The 19,893-nt window shown below is 41.6% G+C and overlaps 1 protein-coding gene across 2 annotated transcripts in view; it reads right to left on the bottom strand.

The window, feature by feature from the left end:
- Nucleotides 1-19,050, bottom strand: part of tnxbb (tenascin XBb) — a 39,220-nt gene extending 20,170 nt beyond the window's left edge. The window contains exons 1-5 of one of the 2 annotated variants that reach the window (XM_081376654.1): nt 18,955-19,050; nt 17,703-17,774; nt 14,243-14,727; nt 11,916-13,100; nt 6,321-6,440 (exon numbers count right to left, since the gene is read on the bottom strand). In XM_081376654.1, the coding sequence (XP_081232780.1) occupies nt 6,321-6,440; nt 11,916-13,100; nt 14,243-14,591 (1,654 nt within the window). In that variant the 5' untranslated portion in view covers nt 14,592-14,727; nt 17,703-17,774; nt 18,955-19,050. Of the gene's footprint in view, nt 1-6,320; nt 6,441-11,915; nt 13,101-14,242; nt 14,728-17,702; nt 17,775-18,954 lie in introns of those variants that run through there. The other variant, XM_081376655.1, reaches the window with a different exon arrangement.
- Between the last annotated feature and the right edge of the window lie 843 nt (nt 19,051-19,893).

Genomic DNA, 19,893 nt, shown 5'->3' with positions numbered 1-19,893 from the left:
TGTGCTGGTTATTATAGCCTGTGCTGGATATTATAGCCTGTGCTGGTTATTATAGCCTGTGCTGGTTATTATAGCCTGTGCTGGTTATTATAGCCTGTGTCGGTTATTATAGCCTGTGTCGGTTATTATAGCCTGTGCCGGTTATTATAGCCTGTGTCGGTTATACTAGCCTGTGCTGGTTATTATAGCCTGTGTCGGTTATTATAGCCTGTGCTGGTTATTATAGCCAGTGTTGGTTATTATAGCCTGTGTTGGTTATTATAGCCTGTGTTGGTTATTATAGCCTGTGCTGGTTATTATAGCCTGTGCTGGTTATTATAGCCAGTGTTGGTTATTATAGTCTGTGTTGGTTATTATAGCCAGTGTTGGTTATTATAGCCTGTGTTGGTTATTATAGACTGTGTTGTTTATTATAGCCTGTGTTGGTTATTATAGCCTGTGCTGGTTATTATAGCCTGTGTTGGTTATTATAGCCTGTGTTGGTTATTATAGCCTGTGTTGGTTATTATAGCCTGTGCTGGTTATTATAGCCTGTGTTGGTTATTATAGCCTGTGCTGGTTATTATAGCCTGTGCTGGTTATTATAGCCTGTGCTGGTTATTATAGCCTGTGCTGGTTATTATAGCCTGTGCTGGTTATTATAGCCAGTGCTGGTTATTATAGCCTGTGCTGGTTATTATAGCCTGTGCTGGTTATTATAGCCTGTGCTGGTTATTATAGACTGTGTTGTTTATTATAGCCTGTGTTGGTTATTATAGCCTGTGCTGGTTATTATAGCCAGTGTTGGTTATTATAGCCTGTGTTGGTTATTATAGCCAGTGTTGGTTATTATAGCCTGTGCTGGTTATTATAGCCTGTGCTGGTTATTATAGCCTGTGCTGGTTATTATAGCCTGTGCTGGTTATTATAGCCTGTGTTGGTTATTATAGCCTGTGCTGGTTATTATAGCCTGTGTTGGTTATTATAGCCTGTGTTGGTTATTATAGCCAGTGTTGGTTATTATAGCCTGTGCTGGTTATTATAGCCTGTGCTGGTTATTATAGCCTGTGCTGGTTATTATAGCCTGTGCTGGTTATTATAGCCAGTGTTGGTTATTATAGTCTGTGTTGGTTATTATAGCCAGTGTTGGTTATTATAGCCTGTGTTGGTTATTATAGACTGTGTTGGTTATTATAGCCTGTGCTGGTTATTATAGCCTGTGCTGGTTATTATAGCCTGTGTTGGTTATTATAGCCTGTGTTGGTTATTATAGCCTGTGCTGGTTATTATAGCCTGTGCTGGTTATTATAGCCTGTGCTGGTTATTATAGCCTGTGTTGGTTATTATAGACTGTGTTGGTTATTATAGCCTGTGCTGGTTATTATAGCCTGTGCTGGTTATTATAGCCTGTGTTGGTTATTATAGCCTGTGTTGGTTATTATAGCCTGTGTTGGTTATTATAGCCTGTGCTGGTTATTATAGCCTGTGCTGGTTATTATAGCCTGTGCTGGTTATTATAGCCTGTGCTGGTTATTATAGCCAGTGTTGGTTATTATAGCCAGTGTTGGTTATTATAGCCTGTGCTGGTTATTATAGCTTGTGTTGGTTATTATAGCCTGTGCTGGTTATTATAGCCTGTGTTGGTTATTATAGCCTGTGCTGGTTATTATAACCTGTGTTGGTTATTATAGCCTGTGCTGGTTATTATAGCTTGTGTTGGTTATTATAGCCTGTGCTGGTTATTATAGCTTGTGTTGGTTATTATAGCCTGTGTTGGTTATTATAGCCTGTGTTGGTTATTATAGCCTGTGCTGGTTATTATAGCCAGTGTTGGTTATTATAGCCAGTGTTGGTTATTATAGCCTGTGCTGGTTATACTAGCCTGTGCTGGTTATTATAGCCTGTGTTGGTTATTATAGCCTGTGCTGGTTATTATAGCCAGTGTTGGTTATTATAGTCTGTGTTGGTTATTATAGCCAGTGTTGGTTATTATAGCCTGTGTTGGTTATTATAGCCTGTGCTGGTTATTATAGCCTGTGCTGGTTATTATAGCCTGTGTTGGTTATTATAGTCAGTGTTGTTTATTATAGCCTGTGCTGGTTATTATAGCTTGTGTTGGTTATTATAGCCTGTGTTGGTTATTATAGTCAGTGTTGTTTATTATAGCCTGTGTTGGTTATTATAGTCAGTGTTGTTTATTATAGCCTGTGCTGGTTATTATAGCTTGTGTTGGTTATTATAGCCTGTGTTGGTTATTATAGCCTGCGCTGGTTATTATAGCCTGTGCTGGTTATTATAGCCTGTGCTGGTTATTATAGCCAGTGTTGGTTATTATAGCCAGTGTTGGTTATTATAGCCTGTGTTGGTTATTATAGCCTGTGCTGGTTATTATAGCCTGTGTTGGTTATTATAGCCTGTGCTGGTTATTATAGCCAGTGTTGGTTATTATAGTCTGTGTTGGTTATTATAGCCTGTGTCGGTTATTATAGTCAGTGTTGGTTATTATAGCCTGTGTCGGTTATTATAGCCTGTGCTGGTTATTATAGCCTGTGTTGGTTATTATAGCCTGTGCTGGTTATTATAGCCTGTGTTGGTTATTATAGCCTGTGCTGGTTATTATAGCCTGTGTCGGTTATTATAGCCTGTGCTGGTTATTATAGCCTGTGCTGGTTATTATAGCCAGTGTTGGTTATTATAGCCTGTGTCGGTTATTATAGCCTGTGCTGGTTATTATAGCCTGTGCTGGTTATTATAGCCTGTGCTGGTTATTATAGCCAGTGTTGGTTATTATAGCCTGTGCTGGTTATTATAGCCTGTGTTGGTTATTATAGCCTGTGCTGGTTATTATAGCCAGTGTTGGTTATTATAGTCTGTGTTGGTTATTATAGCCTGTGCTGGTTATTATAGCCTGTGCTGGTTATTATAGCCAGTGTTGGTTATTATAGCCTGTGTTGGTTATTATAGCCTGTGTTGGTTATTATAGCCTGTGCTGGTTATTATAGCCTGTGTTGGTTATTATAGCCTGTGCTGGTTATTATAGCCAGTGTTGGTTATTATAGTCTGTGTTGGTTATTATAGCCTGTGCTGGTTATTATAGCCTGTGCTGGTTATTATAGCCTGTGCTGGTTATTATAGCCAGTGTTGGTTATTATAGCCTGTGTTGGTTATTATAGCCTGTGCTGGTTATTATAGCCTGTGTTGGTTATTATAGCCTGTGCTGGTTATTATAGCCAGTGTTGGTTATTATAGTCTGTGTTGGTTATTATAGCCTGTGTCGGTTATTATAGTCTGTGTTGGTTATTATAGCCTGTGTCGGTTATTATAGCCTGTGCTGGTTATTATAGCCTGTGTTGGTTATTATAGCCTGTGCTGGTTATTATAGCCTGTGTTGGTTATTGACCGTCGTTGTTGTCCGGCAGCTGTTCTGTGATGTCATCTTTGTTTTTGACTATGTTTACGGTTCCCTAGCAACAAGCATCCCACATCTGTCTCTCTTTCTCTGTAACTTCTGATGGCTTTTTTCTTTCCCTGCATGAACTCTCTCTGTCTCTGCTCACTGTCATTTCCTCCTCCTTATTCCTCTGATACATCAGTCTAATTCTCTCCATCGTTCTTACACCCTCCCATTCATGTTTTGTGTGGTAGAAATGTGCCTTTTCTGCATTTTTCATTGTCTTTGCAGTGTAACTGTTACTGATAGCATTTTCAAACATCTGTTCTTTACAGTGTTTCCTTTGCTCTCTGTCTCTCTAGTATGTAATGTTATGACGACCAGTGAGCGAAGGCCAATAAACATCAGTTTTATTGTTGTAGGTGTGGTCGCTGATCTGAGTTTGGTCGAGGAATCTGAGGATGTGAACATTTCTCACAGTTCTGCTATGAGAGTTAAACAAAGTGACTGCACTTGCTGAAAAATCACATTATGAGTTTCACACGGACAGATAAATGTATAGAGGAGAACAAAAGTCTGAGAGCATTAATGAACGTATTTCCACATTTTATAATTTAATACAAACTACATTATACTGAATGGGATCTGAGTGAAATATTAAATGGACAATGTACATGAATCTGATAATATATTCGCATCAGTGTACTGTAATTGTCACACTTTTGCTTTAATGACACTTTCCCATGATCGCTGTGGCTAAATTGGCTGTTTGATTAGTGACCATGAAATAGTACAGGATCTCTAAACTCCAAAAAATTCAGTATTTTCCCGGTTTAAATGATGTAACACCGACCAAACGACCGACCGATTATCCAACCGACCAACCAACCAACTAACTGACCGACCAATCAACTAACCAATTGACCGACCAACCACCTAACCAGAATCAAGCATTCAAAAGTGCTGTGGTATTAATTTTGCATTACTTTCTGTCAGAAACTAAGGATGAACAACTATTAAAGTTCTGCCTGATAATAAGCCAATGTTTATTTTCATGAAGTGGTCAATAACAAATAAATGTTCATTAATTAATTCTACAGTATTTGCCAAAATAAATAAATAATTGTAATAATTTTATGCAAAGTTAGGCCTCACAAGAATATAGAGTATGAAAAACTGATATTCATTTACAGGTGTTATTAATAAATGTATTTCAAGATGAACTTAAATTGAGCATTAGCTAATAGCAAAGTACATCTAAATGTGAGTACAGTGGAAATGAGCACAGGCAATTAAATATCCATTATTAGCTGATATATATGCAATATCAAGTGATGCCAACATATAAAAACATTTCTAAAAATCGGCCCATAAGCCACACGATGCTGACAGAATCATCACAAACTCATCAGTGAGTCTGTTTGATTACTAGGCTTGAAGTCTGTAGAGCTGCGGATTAGACTGAAGCGCTTCAAATACTATTGCATGCAAAAATAAGAGTTCCAGCATGTTTTCAGCATATTTGTGCATTAACATCACAGTTTGTTCCTGAAGCTCCACTCATCGATAGCGCTTACATCACCACAGCACAATTACTGACAGAAACAGGCCATCAAACTCAGCTGAAGCATCACTTCAAGACCAGCAGCGATTATAGCCAGCGCTCCTGGGAAACGGCCGTCGGTGTGTGTTTCATTCACACCCGTAAATACAAGGTCAGGCTCACGTGCAGTGGAAGCTTAAAGCCACAGCAAATTAATCTAAACTGAAAGGATTTCGCAAGCAAAAAGTGACAGTGCCTAAAATAAATCACAGTCACAGATCAACATAGTTTGCGTAGCATCACATTTGCTGTGCATTGATAGGTTCACAAAACACTGAAATGGAGTTCCCGTAACGTTGAGACGACTGACTGAGCGCTGTGTGTGTGTTCTGTGGCTCCCTGTAAAGTGTGTGATCGTGTGTGTTGGGCTTCAGTGAGCCGAGATGGGCACTAAACATTCAGACGGCTGTAAATCAAAGCTGGCTTTCTGTCCAAAGCTCATAGCTTGTTTTTCCATTGCCAGATTGAGCTCATTTTATGTCTGTGTAAAAATTAATTTGTTTTTCCTTTGGAAAAGATACTCAGCCAGATTTGAGTTCGGGCTGCTATTGGAGCCGTAAAATACTTTCTGTACCTGACATTATCAGAAGTGAGAAAACACTGATTCTCATTTACGGTTTTGCAGTAAAAAAAAAAACTGAGATCAAAAATCAAAAATCAAAAAGGAATGTCCAGCAAATTTTACTATGATGCACAAATCCTTTAAAATTTCAATTTAATTGGATTTAAATAATAATATAGTTTAAATGATATATCATTTTTCACATTCCATTATTTTATTGCCATGTTTTCTGTATTAAATTGCATACACTGCAAAAAAGTATGTTCTTCCTCACTGTTTCTGTCTTATTTTCCAGCACAAATATTTAATCATTCTTAAATCAAGATATATTTACTGGAGAAGCAACATGACTGAAGATATTGAGATATTACAATCCATCAAAATGAAGTGAGTTTGTGCTTAAAACAAGAACTAACATCTGTCAATCTGACAGATTTACTGATAAGCACAAACTCACTTCATTTTCATGTTTTTTTAAACAAAAAACATGTTTTTTTTTACAAATATCTGTATGCAGTCAAAAAGTCACCAATTTTTTTTCTAATTTTGTGTGTTGTGTGTGTGTGTGTGTGTGTGTGTGTGTGTGTGTGTGTGTGTGTGTGTGTGTGTGTGTGTGTGTGTGTGTGTGTGTGTGTATGTGTGTGTGTGTGTGTGTGTATGTGCCGTGCTGGTGAAGCTGATGAGGAAGGTGTGTGTGTGTGTGTGTGTGTGTGTGTGTGTGTACGTGCCGTGCTGGTGAAGCTGATGAGGAAGGTGTGTGTGTGTGTGTGTGTGTGTGTGTGTACGTGCCGTGCTGGTGAAGCTGATGACGAAGGTGTCATACTGCACCGCTGCTGGACTCCAGGACAGTGTGACGGAGGACTCAGAGATGTTTCTGGTGCTGAGACGAGACACGGCCGACAGCGCTGGAGAAAACACACACACACTTACTCTCACATTCAAAGCAGCAACTGCAGTGCTGTGTGTCCCATTACTGCACTAATACAGACATTTCAACACCTCCATATGGAATATAAAGGCGATATTTAAAGTGTCTTTTAAGCTGATCTATATACGGCTTTAAACTCTTAAAGGCTGTGAAAGACTAAAACATTTATTCTGGAAATAAGACGAAGAGTTATGTTATATGGTGCAATTGACTCGTCATGAATCAGAATAATAAAGAATTTTCAAAAGTTCATACAGCATAAACATGGTGGCGCCAGAGAGTTCCACTAGAAGCTTGATGTTCGCTGTGGTTAATGTTCAGACGGTCCTCTATCTGTGTGCTTTACACACAGTGCCTCCGGAAAGTATTCACAGCACTTCACTTTTTCCACATTTTGTTATGTTACAGGACTACTGTAATGCTCTCCTGGCTGGTCTTCCAGCATCACTGTCAATCCTCTGCAACTGATCCAGATGCTGCAGCTAGAGTGGTCTTTAACGAACCGAAGAGAGCACACGTCACTCCTCTCCTCACTAAACTGCACTGGTTTCCAACAGCCGCTCGCATCAAGTTCAAGTCACTGACGTTTGCCTACAGAACAACCTCTGGCTCTGCTCTGCTTTTCCCTAAACTCATTACTTCAGACCTACGTGCCATCCAGAACCCAGCGCTCTGCAAGTGAACGCCGTCTTGTGGTGCATCATTTCAAAGAGACAATATAGGGCCCTATCTCGCACCCAGCGCAATTGACTTTGTACAGCGACGCATGTGTCATTCCTATTTCTCACCCGCGCACAGAGCACTTTTCCCTCCACAGACGCACTTCGCTAAATTAGGGAATGAACTTGCGCTCCCGGAGGCGGTTCAGGGAAAGGAGGAGGCGTGTTCCGGCGCAAACGTTCCCTGGTGCTATTTTGCAGTTTCAGAAAACAATTCCGCCACTGACCAGGAGAAACCTCGTCTAAAGTCAGTGGAGCATTGCACATGTTATTCAGATGCTATTTTAAGGGCGCATGCTTGGCCATAATGTAGCGTGTGCACAACACACACACACACTTTGCTTTCCTCATCTACACACAGACGCAGCAGTTTTCATTTTTGCAAATCATACATTATTACAAGGAAAAATATTAACACACGAGGGAAATCATTGTGGTGTCCATGAAGATGTGGAAAAATAGGCATAAATCTAGCTTAAACATTTACCCAAATTATCATACGCCTGTTTAACCGAAGCTAATCTGGGTGTGTTTCTCCATCCCCAATGTCACTTCTCTGTGTTTTACGGCCCTGACGAGAACTTCGGTCTCCTCGGCTGTGAACCGCTCCTGGCAAATCCGGCGTTATAATAGCGATCCGCTATAGAACAAGCGTGCCTGCTCTTAAAGGGAATGTGAGATGTCGCTCTGATTGGTTTATTTCACGTTACGCCTAAACCACACCTATGAGTAATGAAGCGACTTCAGACCAACACATTGTAGATTTGCATCGGGCGCAAGAGTCATTTATCCCGCCGGTATAATAGCAACAGCACCCGAGACCCGCCCTCAAAGTTACTTGTGTTTCGCGCTGGATACTTGCGTTTCAGATCATTAAAATAGGGCCCTACATCTCTTTCTCTGACCTTCACATGGACTGTTCCCTGCTGGAGGAATGATCTAACTCAACCAGAGCGGCTGAGTCCGGGGACATTCTCAAGAAAAGGCTGAAGACGCATCTTTTTCGGCAACACTTGATCCATTAATACTAAATTTTAATTTCTATTCTATACCTATTATCTTAAAAAAAAAAAAAAGTACACGTACTGCGTTAATTTAAACTGGGAAGGGTCATAGCACTTACATATTGCATATTGTTGTCCTATTGTTAGTTTAACTGCTTCTATTGTTCTTATTTGTAAGTCGCTTTGGATAAAAGCAACTGCTAAATGAACAAATGTAAAATGTAAATGTACAGCCTTATTCCAAAATGGATTAAATTCATTATTTTCCTCAAAATTCTGCAAACAATACCCCATAATGACAACGTGAAAGAAGTTTGTTTGAAATCTTTGCAAATGTATTAAAAATAAAAAACAAAAAAAATCACATGTACATAGGTATTCACAGCCTTTGCTCAATACATTGTTGAAGCACCTTTAGCACCAATTACAGCCTCAAGTGTTTTTGAGCATGATGCTGCAAGCTTGGCACACTTGTTTTTGGGCAGTTTCTCCCATTCCTCTTTGCAGAACCTCTCAAGCTCCATCTGGTTGGATGGGGAGTGTCAGTGCATAGCCATCTTCAGATCTCTCCAGAGATGATCAATCGGTTCGAGTCTGGGCTCTGGATGGGCCACTCAAGGACATTCCCAGAGTTGTTATCTGGGCTGTGTGCTGAGGGTCGTTGTCCTGTTGGAAGATGAACCATCGCCACAGTCTGAGATCCAGCACAGGTTTTCATCATGGATATCTCTGTACATTCATCTTTCCCTCGATCCTGACGAGTCTCCCAGTACCTCATCTTTTCCTCTATCCTGCCAAGTCTCCCAGTTCCTCATCTTTTCCTCGACCCGGACGAGTCTCCCAGTTCCTCATCTTTCCCCCAATCCTGATGAGTCTCCCAGTTCCTCATCTTTCCCTCGATCCTACCGAGTCTCCCAGTTCCTCATCTTTCCCCCAATCCTGACGAGTCTCCCAGTTCCTCATCTTTCCCTCGATCCTACCGAGTCTCCCAGTTCCTCATCTTTCCCTCGATCCTGACGAGTCTCCCAGTACCTCATCTTTCCCTCAATCCTGACGAGTCTCGAGAGTTCCTCATCTTTCCCTCGATCCTACCAAGTCTCCCAGTTCCTCATCTATCCCTCGATCCTGACGAGTCTCCCAGTTCCTCATCTTTCCCTCGATCCTACCGAGTCTCCCAGTTCCTCATCTTTCCCTCGATCCTGATGAGTCTCCCAGTACCTCATCGTTCCCTCAATCCTGACGAGTCTCCCAGTTCCTCATCTCTCCCCTTAATCCTGACGAGTCTCCCAGTACCTCATCTTTCCCTCGATCCTGACGAGACTCCCAGTACCTCATCTTTCCCTCGATCCTACCGAGTCTCCCAGTTCCTCATCTTTCCCCCAATCCTGACGAGTCTCCCAGTTCCTCATCTTTCCCTCGATCCTACCGAGTCTCCCAGTTCCTCATCTTTCCCTCGATCCTGACGAGTCTCCCAGTACCTCATCTTTCCCTCAATCCTGACGAGTCTCCCAGTTCCTCATCTTTCCCTCGATCCTACCAAGTCTCCCAGTTCCTCATCTATCCCTCGATCCTGACGAGTCTCCCAGTTCCTCATCTTTCCCTCGATCCTACCGCGTCTCCCAGTTCCTCATCTTTCCCTCGATCCTGATGAGTCTCCCAGTACCTCATCGTTCCCTCAATCCTGACGAGTCTCCCAGTTCCTCATCTCTCCCCTTAATCCTGACGAGTCTCCCAGTACCTCATCTTTCCCTCGATCCTGACGAGACTCCCAGTACCTCATCTTTCCCTCGATCCTACCGAGTCTCCCAGTTCCTCATCTTTCCCTCAATCCTGACGAGTCTCCCAGTACCTCATCTTTCCCTCAATCCTGACGAGTCTCCCAGTACCTCATCTTTCCCTCGATCCTACCGAGTCTCCCAGTTCCTCATCTTTCCCTCGATCCTGACTATTCTCCCAGTTCCTCATCTTTCCCTCGATCCTGATGAGTCTCCCAGTTCCTCATCTTTTCCTCGATCCTGACGAGTCTCCCAGTTCCTCATCTTTCCCTCGATGCTACCGAGTCTCCCAGTTCCTCATCTTTCCCTCGATCCTGACGAGTCTCCCAGTTCCTGCTGCTGTTAAACAGCCCCACAGCTGATGCTGCTTCACTGTAGGGATGGTATTGGTCAGGTGATGAGCGGTGCCTGTTTCCTCCAGACATGACGCTTGCCATTCAGGCCAAAGAGTTCAGTTCACTTTTGTTTCTCATGGCCTGAGAGTCCTTCAGGTGCTTTTGGCAAACTCCAGGCGGGCTGTCATGTGCCTTTACTGAGGAGTGGCTTCCGTCTGGCCACTCTACCATACAGGCCTGATGTTGGTGTTGAAGGGGGTGGATTCTGGAATCCACTGCTGCTTCAATGTATATCTAATGAGTGATAATAATCAAGGAATTAATCAATATTTTCCAATATAAGTTGAATGACTTCTCTAGGCTTTACTTACTTTGTTATAGTAGTTACCAGTGTGATGTATTTGATATTTGATACTGAATGCAGTAACAGTGCTTGCTTATTTAGCCTGGCTTCCAGAAATGAAATATGGACTTGTTTTGTTTGAGAAAGGTCTCCAACATGTGTTAAAACGTATAAGGGTCATTGGAACCAATAGTTTAGGGGACCATTTCTTTGTTAAAGCTTTAATTTACTGTGTTATATTAAAGTGTCCTGTCCTTGAGAGAAAGAACGTATTATCTTGATGTTTTGAGAGGACTCCAGTTTACAGTTAGAGCCTGGCCAAATCCAACCTTGGAAAAGCCCTTCTCCCCCGATCGCTCAGCTCTAGGAAGAGTCCTGGTTGTTTCACACTTCTTCCATTTACGGATGATGGAGGCCACTGTGCTCATGGGGACCTTCAACACTGCAGAAAGTTTTCTGTACCCTTCTCCAGATCTGTGCCTCAATAATATCCTGTCTCGGAGCTCTACAGACAATTCCTTGGACTTCATGGCTTGGTTTGTGCTCTGACATGCACTGTTAACTGTGGGACCTTATATAGACAGGTGTGTGCCTTTCCAAATCATGTCCAATCAACTTAATTTACCACAGGTGGACTCCAATCAAGTTGTAGAAACATCTCAAGGATGATCAGTGGAAACAGGATCCACCTGAGCTCAATTTTGAGTGTCATGGCAAAGGCTGTGAATACTTATGTACATGTGATTTTTGTTTTTTATTTTTAATAAATTTGCAAAGATTTCAAACAAACTTCTTTCAAGTTGTCAGTATGGGGTATTGCTTCTAGAATTTTGAGGAAAATAATTCATTTAATCCATTTTAGAATAAGGCTGTAACATAACAAATTGTGGAAAAAGTGAAATGCTGTGAATACTTTCAAGATGCACTGTATGTACGTTTATACTTACTAGTTGTTTTTAAAATGTGCGCCATTCAAAAAGTAATGCTCCAGTAATGTTTGTAAAATGATAAAATGGAAACTCCCATGTTTTTTGCTAACCTTTATATAAACAAGAAAAATTGTCACATACTGTGATGTTGAAAGAAAAACTACTATGAACCCAGCTAACAAAAAATGTTCTAATAATGTTTGCTAATGTTCATAACTAATGTAAGTTAATAAAACGTTATTTCTGAAAATGTTATTTTTGAGCAGGCCTCTCTCTGGCCAGACACGCTGAGAGATTTTGCTATAATTTCAGTACTAATACAGTAATATTCACAATGCATCACTCACCGGTGTCACAGTTCTCCCCTGTAAACCCAGACTGGCACTCGCTGCAGTCGGGCCCCGTGAAGCCCCGTCGGCACACACACCGGCCTCTCACACATCGGCCCCGGTCACTGCAGCTGTTCGGGCAGGTTTTGCTGGAGCAGTCCTGACCGGAGAAGCCCACGTCACACACACACTTCCCATCCATACACCTGCCTTTGCTATTGCAGTTACTGGGACAGGCTTGGGACGAGCAGTCGGGCCCCGTGAACCCGCTCTCACACACACACTGTCCGTTCACACACCGGCCCCGGTCACTGCAGTCTCCAGGACACGATCTAGATGAGCAGTCCGGACCCGTGAACCCGCTCTCACACACACACTGTCCGTTCACACACCGGCCCCGGTCACTGCAGTCTCCAGGACAAGATCTAGATGAGCAGTCCGGACCCGTGAACCCGCTCTCACACACACACCTGCCGTTCACACACCGGCCCCGGTCACTGCAGTCTCCAGGACACGATCTAGATGAGCAGTCCGGACCCGTGAACCCGCTCTCACACACACACTGTCCGTTCACACACCGGCCCCGGTCACTGCAGTCTCCAGGACACGATCTAGACGAGCAGTCTGGACCCGTGAACCCGCTCTCACACACACACCTGCCGTTCACACACCGGCCTTTGCTATTGCAGTTACTGGGACAGGCCTGGGACGAGCAGTCCGGACCTGTGAAGCCGCTCTCACAAACACACCTGCCGTTCACACACCGGCCTTTGCTATTGCAGTTACTGGGACAGGCCTGGGACGAGCAGTCCGGACCTGTGAAGCCGCTCTCACAAACACACCTGCCGTTCACACACCGGCCTTTGCTATTGCAGTTACTGGGACAGGCCTGGGACGAGCAGTCCGGACCCGTGAAGCCGCTCTCACACACACACTTCCCATCGACACACCGGCCGCGATTGTTGCAGTTCTCCGGACATGTTTTCCCAGAGCAGTCCGGCCCAGAGAAGCCCGGGTCACACACACACTGTCCGTTCACACACCGGCCCCTGTTACTGCAGTCTCCAGGACAGTCCGGGACACTGCAGTCTGGCCCGCTGAATCCTGGGAAACACACACACTTCCCGTCCACACACCGGCCCTGGTCACTGCAGTCATCGGGACACTCGTCAGTCTCGGGACGACTGGTGGTGCAGACCGAACCTGTGGAGCAACAAAAGCACATTACAGAACCAATACTGAATAATGAATGAAGCTGGAATCCTTTTCTGAAAAGTAAACAAAAAAAAAGAGGTAAGTCAGTTTATCTGGGAGGATCTCATTAGATTAGAACTGAATATCTCCTATTGGGATCCTTTAGGATTGGATTCCTTGACGGTCTTCGCAAAGATGATCATATTACGCCAATCCTAGCATCACTACACTGGCTGCCGGTTAGCTTTAAGGTTGTCCTAATTCTCAATAAATAAAAGTGCTTAAATAACCTGGCTCTCCTCTACCTCTCTGAGCTTTTAGTGCAATACCATTCTTCCAGAGGTCTTAGATCAGGGACACAGAAACCTTTATCTATCCCACAGTTCAGACTAAAACAAAGAGGTCATCGTGCCTTAGCTATTGCGGGCCCTAAATCATGGAATAGTTTGCCATTTCAGGTTAGATCTGCACCTGACTTGTCAATTTTCAAGTCACAGCTAAAAACCTACTTTTACTCACTTACTTTTAATAATCAGTAATTTGTGCCATGTTTTTAGGTATGTATTTTAGGAATGTTGTCTGTTTCAATTTCTACATGTCTCTTCTCCATGTCAGACATGTTCTTGTTTTATGATGTTTTGTAAAACATGTTGGTCAGCTTCGGCTGTATAAATTGTGCTATATAAATAAACTTTGACTACAGTTACAGCTCTGATGGAAAGGTCTGGGATGGGTCTGGGATCAGTCTGAGATAGGTCTGGGATCGGTCTGGGATCGATCTGGGATCGGTCTGAGATCGGTCTGGGATGGGTCTGGGATGGGTCTGGGATGGGTCTGAGATAGGTCTGAGATAGGTCTGGGATCGGTCTGAGATAGGTCTGGGATTAGTCTGGGATCGATCTGGGATCGGTCTGAGATCGGTCTGGGATGGGTCTGGGATGGGTCTGGGATAGGTCTGAGATAGGTCTGGGATCGATCTGGGATCGATCTGGGATCGGTCTGAGATGGGTCTGGGATGGGTCTAGGATGGGTTTGGGATGGATCTGAGATAGGTCTGGGATCGGTCTGGGAAAGGTCTGGGATCGGTCTCGGAACAGTCTGGAAACGGTCTGGGATGGGTCTGGGATCGGTCTCCTTCAGGAAGGCTTCACCTTTGCTCTGCTGAGAGGAACAGCATCCGTCCAGACCTCCACATTTCTCCCTCAGATCTGACACCTCCTTCTCCAGTCTTTCCATACGCTCCCGCAACGCTGCGAAGTCCAGCTCACACTGACAGCCAGAGCCAGAGCCGGAGCCGGACACCAGCCGGATCCGATGGGTCAGGACCACAGGAGACCCAGGCTCCAGGAGCATCTCTTTCTCTCCGGACCCGTCCTGAACACATGTGTCCGAGACAATGACCTTCACCGGCTGGGATCTGAGATCCTGAGCTCCCGATGAGAGGACCGGAGGAGGCAGGAGCAGGAACGCCAACACAAACGCCATGTTTAAGAGGAACATCTCCAAAATCAATGGATGATGTGTTGTTTGTAAACGACAAGGTCTTTTATTATATTCAGATCAGCACTTTTAGATTCAGTTTTTGCAGATAAACCGCTGATGTCTAACTCTTCTTCTCTTCAAGTGTCTGTCCGACCTGTTTCAAACAAACAGAATATCAGGTTAGACATTCATACATATGTACAGTTGAAGGTGATATAAAAACAGCATTTGCAACTCATTTTACTTCCCAGTTTCAGGATGGTTTGAGGCGACGGTTTATGAGAGGGTCTGTTGAAAGTAATTTCAGAGCCGATTTCATTTTGATGTAAGATTTTAAAGGCAAACTTCTTTTCGATGAATGACAGATAATGAGAGCAGGAACGTGTGTTAAGAGAGTAAACAGTGCCTATGTTAATTCCATGATGACTTATTGACTTTAAAAACACTGTCCAGAGAAGTTCCAGTGTCTGCCAGATCAAACCAAGGAAAGTAAATATCACGATCCTTTCCTGCTAAAATTAATTTAAACAGCTGAAAATGCCAGTGAGCCGCAGTTCTGATATCAGTGACTTTACCTGTGAACATAAAGAGGGAAACAAGGTTTTGATGTCACGTTAAACTATGAAACTGTTGCGTTTGGACATGATTTCATACCATACACTGCAAAACATGATGTTCTGCCTCAGTGTTTCTGTCTTGTTTTCCAGCACAAATATCTAAACATTCTTAAATCAAGATACATTTACTGGAGAAGCAACATGACTGAAGATATTAAGCCTTGCTTTCTGAAAAAATTATGAAAATGAAGTGAGTTTGTACTTTAGACAAGAAAAACATCTGTCAGTGGAGTCTTTGAATAAAGATCATTTTTCTGACTCCACTGAGAGACACTTGTTCTTGTTTAAAGCACAAACTCACTTCATTTTCATGATTTTTTTTTTGATGATCTTCAATAATTTCTATTCTCCAGTAAATGTGTCTTGATTTAAGAATGTTTAGATATTTGTGCTGGAATACAAGACAGAAAAACTGAGGAAGAAGCAGGATGTTTAATTGCTCTAAACAATCAAGTCTTTTTTTTTTCCTCCAAAGGAAGTCAAGAACAAACATCTGAGATAAAGTTGATACTCAAAATGTACTTGATAAGGTGAAATGTAAAATCTCTGTCTGGCCAGATAGTTCATGTCATTGGTTGAGTCTTTGCGTACAACAATGTTCTAGTGCTTAACCATCATATCCAGCATCTCAACCACGCTGATTCTCCAATATAGAATACATTTTTAACAGATTGTGTTTGAGCACATGTTATCATAAGAAGAAACTCTTATCAGAGCTGGAGAACATGCTGTGGTTTTGGGAAACACTGAACTCTGATCTATGTTTGTCTCTGAGTCTTCAGCTGAGAAAGGAGAAAATACTACAGTTAAGTTACGGTTACTCCTGTGTGGTTTAAGCCAGACGCATGTCTCTCTTCATGGTCAGTTTAAACATCAGTAAACCCCACTAACACCTGTCTGATGGCATCTGCTTGTGCTTAGAGACGGCCGTCAGGCGCAGGTCAGATGAAGGACAATCTGCAGGCCTTTTCTCAGTGATGATGATGATGATGAAGATGAAAAACACAAGCGTGGAGCTGAAGGGAAATATCACATTACGCCACAGGACTGAACGAGAATCATAAAGATATTAAGACTGATAGGAAACGAGCTGTGAGGTTTGACTGGAACTGGCAGAGAATTCATGTCTTCTGCTATTGTGATTATCACTGTTTCAAAACCATCTATAAAAGCAGATTAGAATATTCATAAACATTAATCTGTGTGATTTCACAAACAGTTGTGTTACAGTGTTGTTACAGAAAATGTTAAAAATCATTTTCACTAATTGAAATACACGTTAATGTTTTTATCCCAAGCGTTTGATCAAACATTTGATCGGTTCATGCACTGATTCTCTCTACACGTTCATCATCCGTCGTTCTTCACACGGAGGTTTTCGCCTTTGGTTTGGTTGCTGAACGTTTTTACGGTTCAGCTTCTGTAAAACTGCTTTTAAACAGCATGTATTGTGAAATACACATAAAACTGACTGGACTGTTGAATATTTCAGCTGTTGCGTCTTTGATGATTCTTCCTTCCCATCTCATCATTTCCCTTCATTAACAAACGTCATCATCAATTTACCCTCAGATGAGCTCAATCTCTCAGATCTCTTAAAACCGTTTCTCTCCTGGACTGCTCTTTATCGCTCCAGAAGTCAGAAGCCCCAGAATTCATATGAACAGTCTAGACAGACTGTAATAAGCTGCACATTTTGGTAATAAAAGTGTAATAGCCAGAGATCACATGATCACGATTCCCAGAAAAAATGAAAACTGTGATTGAGATTCAATCCAAACCTCAGAAGAGCGTCTGCAAACTCTCTGATGCACATCATCTCTCAGAGCAATTTTAACCAGATTACAGCCAAACCAATTCAACATAACTATACTTATGTCATTGTGTGCATTTTTTATTTTATCGGTGACAACATATACTGGCATTTAAAAGTTTGAGGGTTGGTAAAATGTTTAATATTTCTGAAAGAGTCTCTTCTGCTCATCAAAGCTGCATTTATTTGATCAAAAATACAGTAAAACAGTAAAATATTATTGCAATGTAAATCATAATTTATTCCTGTGATCAAAGCTGAATGTTCAGCATCATTACTCCAGTCTTCAGTGTCACATGATCCTTCAGAAATCACTCTAATATGAGGATTTGAGGCTCAAGAAACATTTATGATTATTATCAGTGTTGGAAACAGCTTCAGATTTTTGTGGAAACCGTCATACATTTTATTTTTCAGGATTCTTTGATGAATAAAAAGTTCAAAAGAACAGCATTTATTTGAAATATAATCTTTTGTAACATTATAAATGTATTTACTGTCACAAACTCCACTGATGCCAAACTTTAGAAGCGAATGTAAATTCAACACATTTGAATATGAACAGATGTGCAACTCTCCTCTAAACCATTCTGATGCTAAACATTAGTTACTGAAGTTAGTGATGTATTTCTGCAGGCATCAGAGGGTTAATATCAAGTGTAAGTATTATTAGATGATGGACAGAGAAGAAGGTTTTACCTGCAGATTCGCTGATGCTTCTTCACACACTCCTGTCAGTCGCTGTTCCTCACGGATCTGGGAAACTCCTGACTGACGGGGAAGAAAGAGGAGAGAGAAAGAGGAGAGAGAGAGAGAAAGCAGTAAAATTTCCTCATACTTGAAGAATGTTTCCTCTCCTCCTCTCCCTCTCTCTCTCTCTCTCTCTCTCTCTCTCTCTCTCTCTCTCTCTCTCTCCTCAGCTTCACTGATGTAATTCTATGTGCTTTACTGGTCCCTGCTGGGCGGATCATTTCGATGGAAAACATCTGATATTTTAGATATTTTGAATGACCAGTCGAATGTTTTATGCCTTTGAACTCATCTCTGCATATTCCTCCATCGCTTGGCCTTTTTAAATCCTATTTGTGTGTTAATTTACTATCGTCTCACACGAACACACGGTCCTGATTATTGCTGATCTCAGTTTGCTTCAGGACAGAAACATCTTTCAATATTTACATGCTCCTCTTAAACTACAGCTGTGTGAACAAAATGGCAAATAAATACATAATAATCCACCATGAAAAAAAGAAATGTCACTCCACACCACGACAGAATCACAACGCTGAAGAATATGTGTTTAACGTTTCATTTAAATTATTTAAATACATCATTTACAATAATGCATTTAAAAGTGCAGCACATGCATTGCAAAAAAAAAAAAAAAAAAAAAAAAAACATTTTTCTTAGTCTTGCTTTTCATTACAAATATCTAAACATTCTTAAATCAAGATTCATTTACTGGAGAAGCAACATGAGTTAAGGTATTGAATTAATTAAAATGAAGTGAGTTTGAGCTTAAAACAAGAACTAATTACTAATATGTCAGTGGAGTCAGAATAATCATCTAGTTTTCCCTTTGAATGAAGTTTATTTTTCTGACTCCACTGACTGATATTTGTTCTCGTTTTAAGCACAAACTCACTTCATTTTCATGTTTTTTTCCAGTAAACAAGACTTAATATCTTCAGTCATTTTGTTTCTCCAGTAAATATATCTTGATTTAAGAATGTTTAGATATTTGTGCTGGAAAACAAGACACTGAGGAAGAGCATCAGTTTTTGCAGTCTGAGTATTTTTCGATCATGTACTATATAAAGTGCTAAAATCAAATACTCACATTCACATGTGTCAAAACCTTTTATCAAAAGTGACTTACAGCATTTTAAACTATATCTTTCCTCTCCCTGTAGATCTCTAACAACATGTCTCTGTAGTTTGGTTTCCTTACCTCTGTTTAGTTGCCATAGTTACTCATTTGATGACCGGTTAGTCCCACCTGTTCCTTGTTTTCTCCCTCATTCAGTGTATCTCCATGTCAGGTTTCATGCGTTTCAGAGTTGTTGTTTTTTTTCCATTTAATTAATATTCTGCTTTGCAAATAGATTCAGACTTCAGCTGTCCGTAAGAGTCACATCAGCTTATGGATCTTTCCATCCTCTTTCTTCTCTTCACTCAGTTCGTCTTTTCCACACGCAGAGACTCTTTTCTCAACGGCAGCTTCTTCATCTGAGTCTGACGTCAGTCACTGATGCTCATCTACACCTACAGAACGAGTGAAAGGTCAGGTTTTCAATGGCGGTCAGTGTTCAGATGTTTCAACCCTTTCCTGAATCCCGGTTTAATGTGTGACTCGTCGACAGGGATCATTGATCTGTCTGAGCGGTTAGAGCTGTTTATATTCCACACAATAAAGTTTTCTGTTTTCAGTTGAAGACGGTGTGTCGTGTTAGCGGCCCCTGAGATTATATAACTAATGATTTTTACAATGGAAACGTATCAATCAAACACGTATTTAAACTGGACAATAACTTTATTCTAGAGCCGCTGTAAAACCAAAACGATCTCTGTTACTGTAATCTCCTATTATCTCTGTAAAGCTGCTGTGAAACGGTCTATATTGTAAAAAGCTATGTATAAATGCAGGAGACTTGAGTTGACATACAATACATGTACGATCCGTTTACATAACTCTTAAAAATAAAGCTTCCATAATGGGGTTTTCCATGTTATTCTCAGTGAACAATATAATAATCTTAAGAACCTTCTCCACTATGATGAACCTGGAAAGGTTCTGTGGATGTTAAATGTTTTCACAACTGTAAGTCTGTATTTGTCACGCAGGAGGAAAACGATCACAAAGAAACTCGGTTAATCTGATTCTCCATGC

Source organism: Scardinius erythrophthalmus, assembly GCF_964197995.2.
Source record: "Scardinius erythrophthalmus genome assembly, chromosome: 10".
Taxonomy (NCBI): Eukaryota; Metazoa; Chordata; class Actinopteri; order Cypriniformes; family Leuciscidae; genus Scardinius; species Scardinius erythrophthalmus.
The sequence above is the reverse complement of the archived record's forward strand: the minus strand, read 5'-3'. Positions and strand labels throughout refer to the sequence as shown.